The sequence below is a fragment of the Xenopus laevis genome, chromosome 4L (assembly GCF_017654675.1).
Source record: "Xenopus laevis strain J_2021 chromosome 4L, Xenopus_laevis_v10.1, whole genome shotgun sequence".
Taxonomy (NCBI): Eukaryota; Metazoa; Chordata; class Amphibia; order Anura; family Pipidae; genus Xenopus; species Xenopus laevis.
This window is the reverse complement of record NC_054377.1, coordinates 24,048,616-24,061,045: the sequence shown is the minus strand read 5'-3', so window position 1 is coordinate 24,061,045 and position 12,430 is coordinate 24,048,616. Positions and strand designations below refer to the sequence as shown.

The following is a 12,430-nucleotide window of genomic DNA, read 5'->3' as shown; positions in this document are numbered from 1 at the left end:
AATCTTTCAGTGCCACAAACACAGAGACAAGCCGAAGAAGAACTTCAGGGAAACCTCACAGATGTCCTATAAATAATCCTTCCAAGAAGGGCTGAGGATGAAATGTTAAACGACTTTAGTGTAATCCATGCCCCAAAAAATATCTAAGCCATGGTGTTGGATATTGGGCAGTGTATGTTTTTGTAAAGTAGAGCCAAAAACAATATGGCACCTGTGGTCAATAGACATTACTCTCGGGCAGCCATAGTCCATAGCCACTCATTTGTGGAAACCATAACCTTCAGCTATGGATGGATTATATGCAATGTACTTTACGAAACAGTATGAACAAATAAAATACAGGTAGGGACTGCTATGTAGTTTACCTTAGCAGTAAAAAGCCTGAAATTTCTCTATAGCCCACAGTAATCGCTATATTTCTGTATTTATATGGCCAAAAGTATGTGATCACCTGTCCAACATCTCATTTCAAAACCTACATTATGTCAATTTGAACTTGGTCCTCTCTTTGCTGCTAAAACCTTTACCTCTTCTAGGAAGACTTTCAACTAGAGTTTGGAACATTGGGCCAGATTCAATACAGAGAGAAAAAGTTATATCATAGTTTATCACATGAAAATTTGTGAACAAGATTCAGTTTGAGGGGAAAAAACTTTTCTCCAAATTCAGTTCCAGTTTTTTCACCACAGACTTCAATGAGAAGGACAGGCTTTGTGTACTTGAGGTTGTCAAATGTTAGGCACCCCCAAGTGATTGTATTGACTTACCTGAAACGACGGGCCGGTGCTCCTATCAGCAGAAAACTGCACCGGCCTAGGGTTATACCAGTGAGCACCATGGAGAGACCCTCTTCCGGCTTCTTCTTTCTTCAAATTTCCCAGGGAAGACGCATGCGCAGTTGAACAAAATAGACAACGTCGGTGCAGTTTTCTGCTGATAGGAGCACTGGTAACAGGTAAGTCAATACAATCACTTGGGTGTGCCTAACATTTGGCACCCCCAAGTGCACGAAGCCTTTCCTTCTCCTTTCAATAGAGTTTTCACGTGATAAACCATGAGATAAGTTTTTCTCAGTGAATTGAATCTGGCCCTTTGTTGGTGTAATTTGCTTCCATGTGGGGATCTTGATGTTGGGGATCAGGCCTGGCTCTTAGTTGTTGTTCCAATTCATCCCACAGGGGTTCAGTTGGGTTGAGTTTGGGGCTCTCTGCAGGCCAAGCCAGTTCTTAAGTCTTAGGCTGAGCAACTCTGCTTTGAATGACCCTCTCACACCTGTATCAGCAATGATGGGTGTGGCTTACATAGCCAATTCCAATAGTTAATGTGGCCATAAACGTAGAGATCGGCAAACGAGCAGATCTCTCCCCTATAGGCCCACATTGAATTGTGTGATATCGGGCTGATCCAATTGTCGGCCCTAGGGCCCAACGATCGGATCATAATGCATCTGAAACGGGCGGTTAGATCGCAGGACAGCATACAAGCACAGATGTGGCCGCGATCTGACGGGATTTTTTTTACCTGCCTGATCAAGATCTGCCCGACTTTCGCCCAGATATCGATCGGTGAAGCCCGTCAGATGGCCCCACACACGGGCTGCCGACTCGGTCTGTCAGCAGTTTTTATCGGTTCGTGTATGGGGCCTTTAGAAGGGATGTCCACATACTTTTGGCCCTAAAGTGTATTTATAATAAACACAGACACAGTGGTGCATTGTGGAGCACTGATATTATCAGGCACAGTAGGAATGGAGGCTTTTTATATTGTTCTTTTATCAGTTTCACTAATGCAAAATCAGTTATGTACAGTAATTTACAGTATACAGCTGTAACAAAACAATAGTATTTATATGGATATGATTGCCCAGGCAAAATATCCACGAAAATGGTATGGGTAAAACCATTTATATAAATATGGTTATATTTAATTGTTTGAAAAAGTTGAGGATTTTTTTTCTTTTATTCAAAAATAGGAAACTGGTTCCAAAGACTAATATTGACCTGACTGATATGAGAGTGGAATGTTTGTGTGTCTGCTTGAGAGCAGCAGAAAAACAGGATATTCCTACAAATTTGTACTCTTTCTTTGATCAATAACGACATATGAAGGTAGGAGTTGTATAAATAAAGCCTTGTTTATTCCAATGTTTGGGGTTTCTTTTACAACGACTGAAGTGACTGTAAGTTAATTACATAGTTACTTACCTTAAGGTTCTTCATTCACCTTACCCCTCAACTTATTTGGGCAGATTGCAGTATCAACATCCCATTTTAATTACACATATCACTCCTTAAAGTTTAGGGTTTTAAGGAGCAGCATAACCCCTTGTTCAATATGACTAATAGGGCTAAACATTTTTTATGTTTCTTATGTTGCACATGCGGTTATATTGCCCCTTTAAACCTTGTATATGGACTGTACATGAGAATAATTGTTATGTTCTATGTATAAAGACATAATATACCTTACTATTTAGTAGGTTTTGTCTTTAAAGTCCTTTCCACTGAAAGCAAAGAATAAAATGTAAAAAAAAAAGAGTTCCTGAGAATTAGGGATGCGCCGAATCCAGGATTCGGTTGGGATTTGGCCAGGATTTGGCTTTTTTCAGCAGGATTTGGATTCGGCTCAATCCTTCTGGCCGAACTGAATATGATTTCTAATTTACATATTCAAATTAGGAAATCACGTGACTTTTTGTCACAAAACAAGGAAGGAAAAAAATGTTTTCCCCTTCCCACCCCTAATTTGCATATGCAAAATAAGATTCAGTTCGGTATTAAGCCGAATCTTTCCCAAAGGATTCAGGGGTTCGGCCGAATCCAAAATAGTGGATTCGGTGCATCCCTACTGAGAATGCAGAATTTTCCTATGGAAACTATACCATGCTGTAGATACACAAAGGCCGTTGCACTGGTTTCCACATATGGTAGTAACAAACTTATTTCATTAGTATTTTTATGATATACAGTAACTTAACTCACTGAATGAACTGTGCATCCAGTAAGCAGCGCTATCTTCCTTTATTGTCAGTTCCAGAGTAAAAACTCTCTGTAAACAATGCCTATTATCCCGTATGTTATAAGTTACACAACAGGAATTTACTTACTTTGAATTTATTCAAAACACGATGGCACATATTTCTCTTTTCCATGGTTTTCTGAGCCATTATCTAAACCAGCCATATCAGTGTTCATCCCTGATCTACGATTCATACATCACACAATCGGCCAAACATGTTTTTATATCAAATTCTCAATTTTATTGAACTATACAGAATCATTTTGCTTCTGTTCTGCATAGAGTTCAAGCCTAGACAATAGACAGCTCTGAAGAACTCGTTCCATATGCCGTCAATCTCATCGGTGTTGTTACAATACAGTAGAAGGATGTGACAGTTTTGGTGAGTTTCAAGCGGTTAATAAGCATGCATTCCCAGGTTCTGCACAGCAGAGTGGGTCTGGGAGTAGTGGCTAACTCTGGTTATAATACTGGGATTAGTGACTGGAAGGGTACTTGCTTACTACTTATTGGCATTTTGAGTTCACTGTCAGTTTTCCTGAATACATCCATGACAGTCAATCAAGTTTGTAATTCATGTAGATACACTGTATGTTCACCGGCCCTTCAGTCAGTATATACCCCAAATTTTAGGTGCACCCTGGCAAGTGATTCTTCTGGGTCCTGATGATTCCAGCTTCTCTGCAAAAAGGAGAGCAAGCTATTAGGGAGCATGCTTCCCTGCCACAAGATCCAGAGTATAGAGACAGTTTCCTTGAAGTACAATAAAGTAGGACAATTGTTCTGACATCTTGGATTCTTAGTGAAATCATAGGACACTTGCAATAGTAATGGACTCCCCGTCTATAGTTCAGCAGCATACCCTAAGCACTTTGCGAAAGTAGTTCCTGAACTCTGTGTTGAATATGGTATAGATAACTGGGTTCAGGGCACTGTTGACGTATCCCAACCACGTGACGATGCTGATAAGTTGGTCCGGTATGTAACAAGACTCACAGAGAGCCCGTGTGATGTGCACCACAAAGAAGGGGGTCCAGCAGAAAAGAAATGCTCCTGTAAGAGAAACATTGATTAATGAATTCAAGAGGGAGACATTTTTGGAATAAGGCAACAAGAAACAAAAGCAGAGGGACTTCAACATCCAGAGGAAGGGGTTGCATGACACTGTGAGCCTAAGGGAAGTTGGGAAACGGTTCCCACAAGTCAAAGATGGACTGCTACGGTTTCCAGTCTTTTAAAAATGGGCTGTTTTAAAGGGGTGGTTCACCTTTTAGTTTACTTTTATTATGTTATAAAGCAACTTTTCATTGGTCTTCATTATTTATTTTCTATAGTTTTTTTTTTTTAAGTGATTTGCCTTTTTTTCTGACTTGTTCCAGCTTTTAAATGGGGGTCACTGACCCCATCTAAAAAAAAAACAAATGCTCTGTAAGGGTGGTGGCACTCATGGCTACTTGGGGAGATTAGTCGCCCAGCGATAAATCGCCTCTTCTTCGGGCGACTAATCTCCACTAAATGCCTTCCCGTCGACTAAAATGTAAATCCCTGGCAGGATGGCACTTGGATTGCTTCGTTTTTCTGAAGTCGCCCACCGACAAATTGCCATTTCTTCAGATGACTAATCTCCCCTAAATGCCTTCCCGCCAGCTACAATGTAAATCGCCGGTGGGAAGGCACTTATGGGAGATTAGTCGCCCAAAGAAGAGGGGATTTGTCACTGGGCAACTAATCTCCCCCAGTAGCCACGTCTGCCACCCCCTAAGGCTACACATTTAGGGGCAGATTTACATAGGGTTGAATAATGAGGGTTAATTAACCCTCGATATTCGACCATCCAAGTTAAATCCTTCGAGTTCGAATATCGAAGTCAAAGGATTTAGCGCTATTCGTTCGTTCGAACGAAAAATCGTTTGATCGAACGATTAAATCCTTCGAACTGTTCGATTCGAAGGATTTTAATCCATCGATCGAACGATTTTTGTTTGACCAAAAAAAGCTTAGAAAGCCTATGGGGACCTTCCCCATAGGCTAACATTGACTTCGGTAGCTTTTAGGTGGTGAACTAGGGGGTCGAAGTTTTTTCTTAAAGAGACAGTACTTCGACTATCGAATAGTCGAATGATTTTTAGTTTGAATCGTTCGGTTCGAAGTCATAGTCGAAGGTCGAAGTAGCCCATTCGATGGTCGAAGTAGCCAAAAAAAACCATTCGAAATTCAAAGTTTTTTTCCTCTATTCCTTCACTCGAGCTAAGTAAATGGGCCCCTTATTGTTATTAGGGGAATTTGGAACCTAGCAACCAGACTGCTGAAATTGCAAATTGGAGAGCTGCTGAATAAAAAGTTAAATAACTAAAAAAAAACACAAACAGTAAAAAATGAAAAACAGTTGCAAATTGTCTCTGAATATCACTCTCTCTACACTATCCCTACATCATACTAAAAGTTAACTCAGAGGTGAACAACTGTTCAGGGGTATAGATTTCCATGTGAACAGATTAGAGATGCACAAAATCCAGCATTCGGTTCAGAATTCGGCCACCATTCAGCCTTTTTCGTCAGAATTTGGATTCGGACAAATCTTTGTGCCTAGCCAAACTGAATCCTAATTTACATATGTAAAGGGTAATCATTTAACTTTTTGTCCCAAAACAAGGAAATAAAAACAGTTTTTCCACTTTTTCCCTTCCTGTCCCTAATTTGAATTTGAATGTTCAAATTAGGATTCGGATTTGGTTCTGTATTCAGCCGAATCTTTCATAAAGGATTTGGGGATTCGGACGAATGGCAAATAGTGGATTCAGTGCATCCCTAGAACAGTTGAATAAAAGCATAACATTAGTCATTAGAAAGAAAATCCATTTCTCTTATCTAAGAATTTGTAGGCTCAGACGTGCGGCAAATCTTTACATTTTAAACCAAGGGAAAGACATAATTATCAAAGTTGCAACAGAGCTGTGAATGTTTCTCGCCCCACGTACAGGACTCGCCATCTAGTCGCAATAAAAAGGTTAATTGTTTCTGAAGCTATTTATTGTTTTGATGTAGCTGTCTCATTAAGAGGCCTGACTTAACTGTCAGTTTGAATATTCTGATGTGTTAATTGCTGGGCGGCGGCATGCCTGATTAAATACTGCATTTCACGCAAGCCACACTTCAGGTTCATATCACGTCTGTCTGTCACATGGATGAGACATTTGCCGATTAAATACAAAATTAAATCGTTGCCATCATTATCCTGTCTCGGGTTTAGGCCAACAGTTAATAAACTTAGAAGACTGTTCCCTTAAACAACAAATCATTTTGCTGGTATTTGGATATGGCAGCCACTCCTGGAAGAGAAAGAGTTAACAGGAGGAGCTATAACTGAATCTCCTGTTTGATTATCTTTAGAAAGGTTTTCTGACTCTGCACATGAGATTGATGCTCAACTAATTAGATTACAGTGTAATGAGACTATTCAATCCGCACAAGAACACACTGCCTTCATATGCTGCCGACAGCTGCAACTTTATAGCCAGATCAGCTCTGAATTATTTTTGTGAGCTGGGCAAATATTGTAAGCAGGGCCCCAGACTGAGAATGGGGTAATGTTAGGGCCACTGTCAGATGATTGGCTCCAATTGCATAGTCAGAGCTCTCTATTCTGCAATGAAATAATCTATCCATGCAATATAATATACTCTCTGTTCATGATGCACCGAATCCACTATTTTTGGATTCCGCCGAACCCCCAAATCCTTTGTGAAAGATTGGCAGAATATTGAACCAAATCTTAATTTGCCTGACGCGTTTCGTGTCTACCAAGGACACTTAGTCATAGGCTATAGCACATATGCCCTGGGACCCAGCATCAGAGGGACCCCTTAGGAAGAGAAGAGGTAAAAGTACAAAGTGCAGATTATATGTTGTAATATTTTAGTATATAACATATTGCCTGTTGTTGATTTGCAACTTCAAATATCCAACCAACAACTACAAGAGTATGGAGTAAGTCAGTGGCATTGTCTCGCTCACGTCTCTGCCCCTTTCTGCTTGCTCAATCCAATTGCACCCAACATCTTACCTGCCTACCCCACCAGCCCCAGTGTAGGATTAGGGTGCCAAGGGTCCACCAGAAAACCTTTGACTTTAGGCCCACTCTCTAAATTATTTTTTCTTCTCTCTTCATTCACTTGCTATATTCTCTTAATCCCTTCTCTTTACATATTATCATCTATCCTCCATTTCTTCTTCATGTTCTCAAACAGAAATGAGGAATGGCCATGTTGGGTAAGCAGCAGGACCGACTGACACCTGGGGCCACCATGAGCCCAGTAGACCAGTCCAACACTGTTTGACCCTTTCTGATGTTGCATAGAGAATGGCTTTAAACTAGGGACTAAATTGGGGCTTCCCTGTATATGATCAGACAAAACAAATGTCATAAGTCTACATGAGAGATTTGCCGATGTCAGATAGAAATTTGTTTCTCGTTGTATTACAAGTATGGGACCTGTTATCCAGAATGCCCAGGACCTGGGGTTTTCCTTAAGTCTTCTAACAAATCATTTAAAGGAGAAGGAAATAAGTCTTGCACGTGGGGGTGCCAAAAGTTAATTTGTATTATTTGGGTAAAATGGACAGCCTTTCTGTAATTCAGAACTTTATGGCTATTGGGTTTCTGGATAACAGATCCCAAACAACTCTCTCTGACCAAAATTTGCCGTGTAGTGCTGCTGGTTGTTAGTGAAAAGTATATTATATAGTCCGCAAACCCCCTTGGACACACAGAGGCTGGCCTTGGGGTGCAACTGACCTCCTATCAAGTCACAAGCTATTTTAAAATTGACAGTTGAAGTACAGGATCCATTACCTGGAAACCTGTTATGCAGAAACCTCAGAATTATGGGAAGGCCATATTCCATAGACTCCCATAAACTGTCAAAATAATTTCCCTTTCTCTGTAATAATAAAAACAGTACCTTGTACTTGATCCAAAAACTAACATATAATTAATCCTTGCTGGAGACAAAACAAACCCTTTTTTTAGTAGAAATAAGATAGAATGATCCAAGTTATGGAAAGACCCCTTCCTGGTCCCGAGGATTCTGGATAACAGGTCCCCTACCTGCACTGTAGTTCAGTATGTGGCAAAATACAGGTGTTCATGAAGTACAAGGTAATTTAGAAACAAATTCATTCCGGATCTTAGTTACCCTTTAGCTTCAGACTTTTCAGCATGATTAAAGCCACTAAATAACTTCTATAGAACCTCTAATTCTGGAATTTAGTTGACTTTTAGCTTCAGACTTTTCAGCATGACTAAAGCCAATAACGAAATTGTATAGAACCTGTAATTGTGGTATACATGGTAGGGAATTCCTTCAGTAGAGGGAGGAGGAGTAGCCAGTGTGATGCAGGACTGAAGAAGATTATCTCAGGGCAGACTTCAGCATGTTCCTGACGGCTCCCTTTGCTTTAATCTTGCCCATGTGTTGAGGGAACATGCTGTGGATAAGATTTAGTATGGACACGGCTAGTGCTTGTGTGTCTACATGGGCTACATGATGCTCCAGAACAAGCTGCTTACATACAAAGAAACATTCAGGGAAATAATTCCTCATCTTGGGTGCAGCTAAACTTTAAGTCTAAAGCTGGCCATAGATGTTGAGATTTTTAAAAGATCAGATCCTGATCGTGAGACCACGATCTTCTCAGAACGATCGTACGATCGTACGAATTTACCATCAACTTTGCCAGGAAAACAAAGGGGAGCTGCCTGCTTGGCCCTGCAAACATAGAGAGATTGCACTGGGACCGACAAAGATTTTTTGACCTGGCCGATCAATTTCCTGACAGATGTCGGCCGAAAAATCGTAAGATGTACGATCGTTCGAATCCCACTAACCGCATGATAATTTCGAAGAATTGTCGCGTCTATGGGGAGCTTTAGGTATATTTTATATTGGATCCAAAAGGGTGAGAACTGCATCTTGTTTGAACTGCTCCCTGATAAATATCTGCCAATCCCTTTTTGTATGCTACCATAACATAACTGGCCTCGTTTTTTGGGGTCAATGACCTCACGAGGGAACTTCAGACGGCTTCGGAAAAGGAAGAGCTCCGAGTGCCTTCCCGCCGGCGATTTTCATTATAGCCTGCGGAAGGCAGTTCGGGGAGATTAGTCGCCGAATCTGCCTGTGTGCCCTGACCCTAAAGGGCAATTCACCTTCATTAGCAAAACTGTAATAAATGGGAAAAAAAACCCACAGAAATATGTTCAAATTTTCATAACCTGCCAAAATTTGTAAAATGAACATGGTAATTAATGGGTGTTGGCAAAAAGATGGGCTTGGTCAAAAAAAAATGTTGTCCCTCTTTTTATTTCCAAAATGTTGGGAGGTATGCAAAGCAGTCAGGCAGATATTTGCTTTCAAACAAGTAGAGTGTAAGGGTAGGACTATATGGACATTTTTGGCACAATCCAACGCGCTACGACTTAATGCCTTGGATCGTGCCGAAAATGTCCATATAGTCCTGCATCCCTATTTTTTTTCAGGCTATTGAACCAGTGGAATTTCTGAGTGCAGGCACCAATTTCTGTAATTCCGAAAATTCAGAAAATAAGGTACCTTTAACGTCTCTGATGTCACTGAAGTTAAATATAGTTCAATATGGTTCAATTTTGTTCTATTTACATATTTAATACCCACAAATTATTATGCACTGATGGATATGATAACAAACTTACTATTAAGGACTCTTTACAGTAATTGGATTTACTTACCTGAGGCCCCTGGACTGATGTTCATAGGACCAGGATGATGGCAATTTTTTCTAATCAGCACATTGGATGTTAAATGTTGTATTTCCCTCCCACTTCCCCTCCCCCTTTACCCCCCTTTCCCAAATTGGGAACACTACTTAAACATTCACAGACCAGTGGGGTGCGAAACGTTGCCTGCTTTGTATGTCTACTATGAGCTAATAAAACACTTTTATTGCACATATTCTCAACTCCCTGTGTGCTGCAGTGAATATGATACTTGAAAATGGAAAATCAAGAGAAAACTGGCCTTCATTTGAAGTCAAGTGGAGATGCATGAACGCCGGCATGCGTAATAATCAGGCGAGAGGCGCACTTTAATCACAAGAACCAGATAAGTTCTTCTCATTGTGTGTAAGGAAACGTTCCTTGTGCCCACAGGCTGGTTGTAACTTGATTTATAGTAGGTTAGAACGCCGGGTTAAAAATAAGCAGACATCCACAGTTGCGCCAGCATTCAATTATATATCAGTGCAAGGGGGGAGGGGTGTCCACCACATTTAAAGCAATTATCCTATATACAAAAGAGGACTTATCCCCCTATCCCGTTGCACTGTAGAAAATTAGACACAATGTATTACAGTAAAAAGCAATATTTATTAATAACCATGCTAGTGAAACAAATTAAAACATATTTAAAAACCAACAGCGCTGCTGGAAACAAAAAACGGGGAATACCCTGATGTTAATTAGTGATCACTATTTTTCATACTGGTTGAAAAACCTTGCGTAGGTAAAGAAATGTGGTTGGAGCAGTAAAGGTGGTTTGGTAAAACGTATTAGGTGTGAACTCCCGGCAAAGACCACATTAAGGGCATGTATGCCAAAATGTCCCTTCTTCTCTGTATAAGAACTATGTCCCAAGCAGGGTAGGGGCTGGCTCCCCTTGCAAGTCCCTCAGCGGAAGCCCCTTGAGCCGAGGTTAAATGCAGGGTAAGTAAGGAGTTAGCTGTAGCAAACGCTGGATCCAATGTAGTAGCCAAAAGGCTATATATGCAGAACCCCAGTTCAGTATGCCAGCAAAAGATTTCCTATACTTGCCCTTGTGTGGATATCGTCCGTGGTGTGGAACGCTCACAAATATCCGTCAGATCATCCCCGGGATAAAAACTGCATCCAATCCGCAAGGGAAAAACACCGCTTTGAGCCCAGCAGCGCCGAACTACTCGACAGCTGTTTCGCCACGAAAGTGGCTTTGTCAAGAGATCAAGCATCGAAAAACAGGTGGGGCTTTAAACATTTCATCACGTGATCAGTCCTCTCGCTGTGTCATTGCAATTAAGTTATAGACTGCATTTGTTCATTGTGAGAATCGGATCCACATGCTACTCAGCTGTTGCATTTTGTTCAGAGTTGAATTTGTATCCAGAAATGCCCGGAAACATCATTTCACTTCAATTGCTGTTCGCACTGTTGGAAGTGCGCTGAAATAGCATTAGTTATATCTCTGTGATCCATAAATGCTAGAGGGACAGTACGTGATTGCTATACAGTCACTGCATGGTATTATATCCTAAAGGTTGACATATAATAACATTAATAATTGAAACAAAATTTATTATAAACAAAAATAACAAAAAGGTTAACAAAATTAAGATTAAAGATTAATGAGTGTTATAGAAGGCAATATCGCTCAAAATGGAGCACGCTACCTTTCTCAAATAAGCAAAATAAATATTTTTATGTCTATTATTTACAATAGTAAGGATCTGTCACAGCAGGGTAATAATCCCAAAAAAAAGGCATATAAAATATAATATACAATATAAATGCCACCTTAACAGGGAAGACAATTGTACTATCATAAACAGTTGGACAATTGTACTATCATAAACAGTTGGATAATAATAATAATAATAGTTGGAAAGGGGGCATATTGAGATGGAAAAGTAAAGAGAGCTCCAAGGGGCCGTCCACATTTGCGGAAAAAATAGTGGTCCTAAATGTTAAGTGGAGGAACAGCAATTGGGATTACATGGGCCTGGAGATGTTAAAGATAGGTAAGTTCATATCAATATTAGTTCAGCTATATATTTCATCATTTATTGATGAATGCCTGAAAGTTTAAATGCCCATTTAAGCCCCATTGTGATTTGTAAGTATTCAATCTAAAAATCCATTCCGTCTCTAATTGCAACAACTTGTTGTCCAGGTCACCTCCCCTGATATCTCCATGTAGGCGATCAATTCCTTGAAAGAAACCGTCTCCCATCCGTCCATTGTGTACACAATGGATGTGTTTTGCAATACTAGATAGCAAATTACAAATTTTAATGTCCCTTATATGCTCATAGATCCGCCTTTTTAACATCCTGGTTGTTTTACCTACATATAAGGCACCACAATGACATGTGAATAAATAGATCACGTGGGTGGTATTACAACATATATAGTGGTGCATCTTGAACTCTTTATCTGTTCTTCCAAAACCATCAGATATTCTGAGGAATTGACATTGTTCGCAGTCCCCACACCTAAAGGTGCCAGGTCTTTTGCAACAGGCTTGTTTAGAATATTTTTGATAGTGGCTATGTGTTACCATATCTCCAATGCTTGTATTGCGCCTATAAGTAATATTTGGGTATGTGGAAACTAACTTGCCCACTT

At 40.2% G+C, this 12,430-nt stretch overlaps 1 protein-coding gene across 1 annotated transcript in view; it reads right to left on the bottom strand.

Annotated features, from left to right (window-relative positions):
• Positions 1–3,234: 3,234 nt before the first annotated feature.
• Positions 3,235–12,430, bottom strand: part of drd4.L (dopamine receptor D4 L homeolog) — a 39,087-nt gene continuing 29,891 nt past the window's right edge. Inside the window, 1 exon segment of the mRNA XM_018257557.2 lies at positions 3,235–4,071. Within this exon segment, the coding sequence (XP_018113046.2) occupies positions 3,869–4,071 (203 nt within the window). The 3' untranslated portion in view covers positions 3,235–3,868.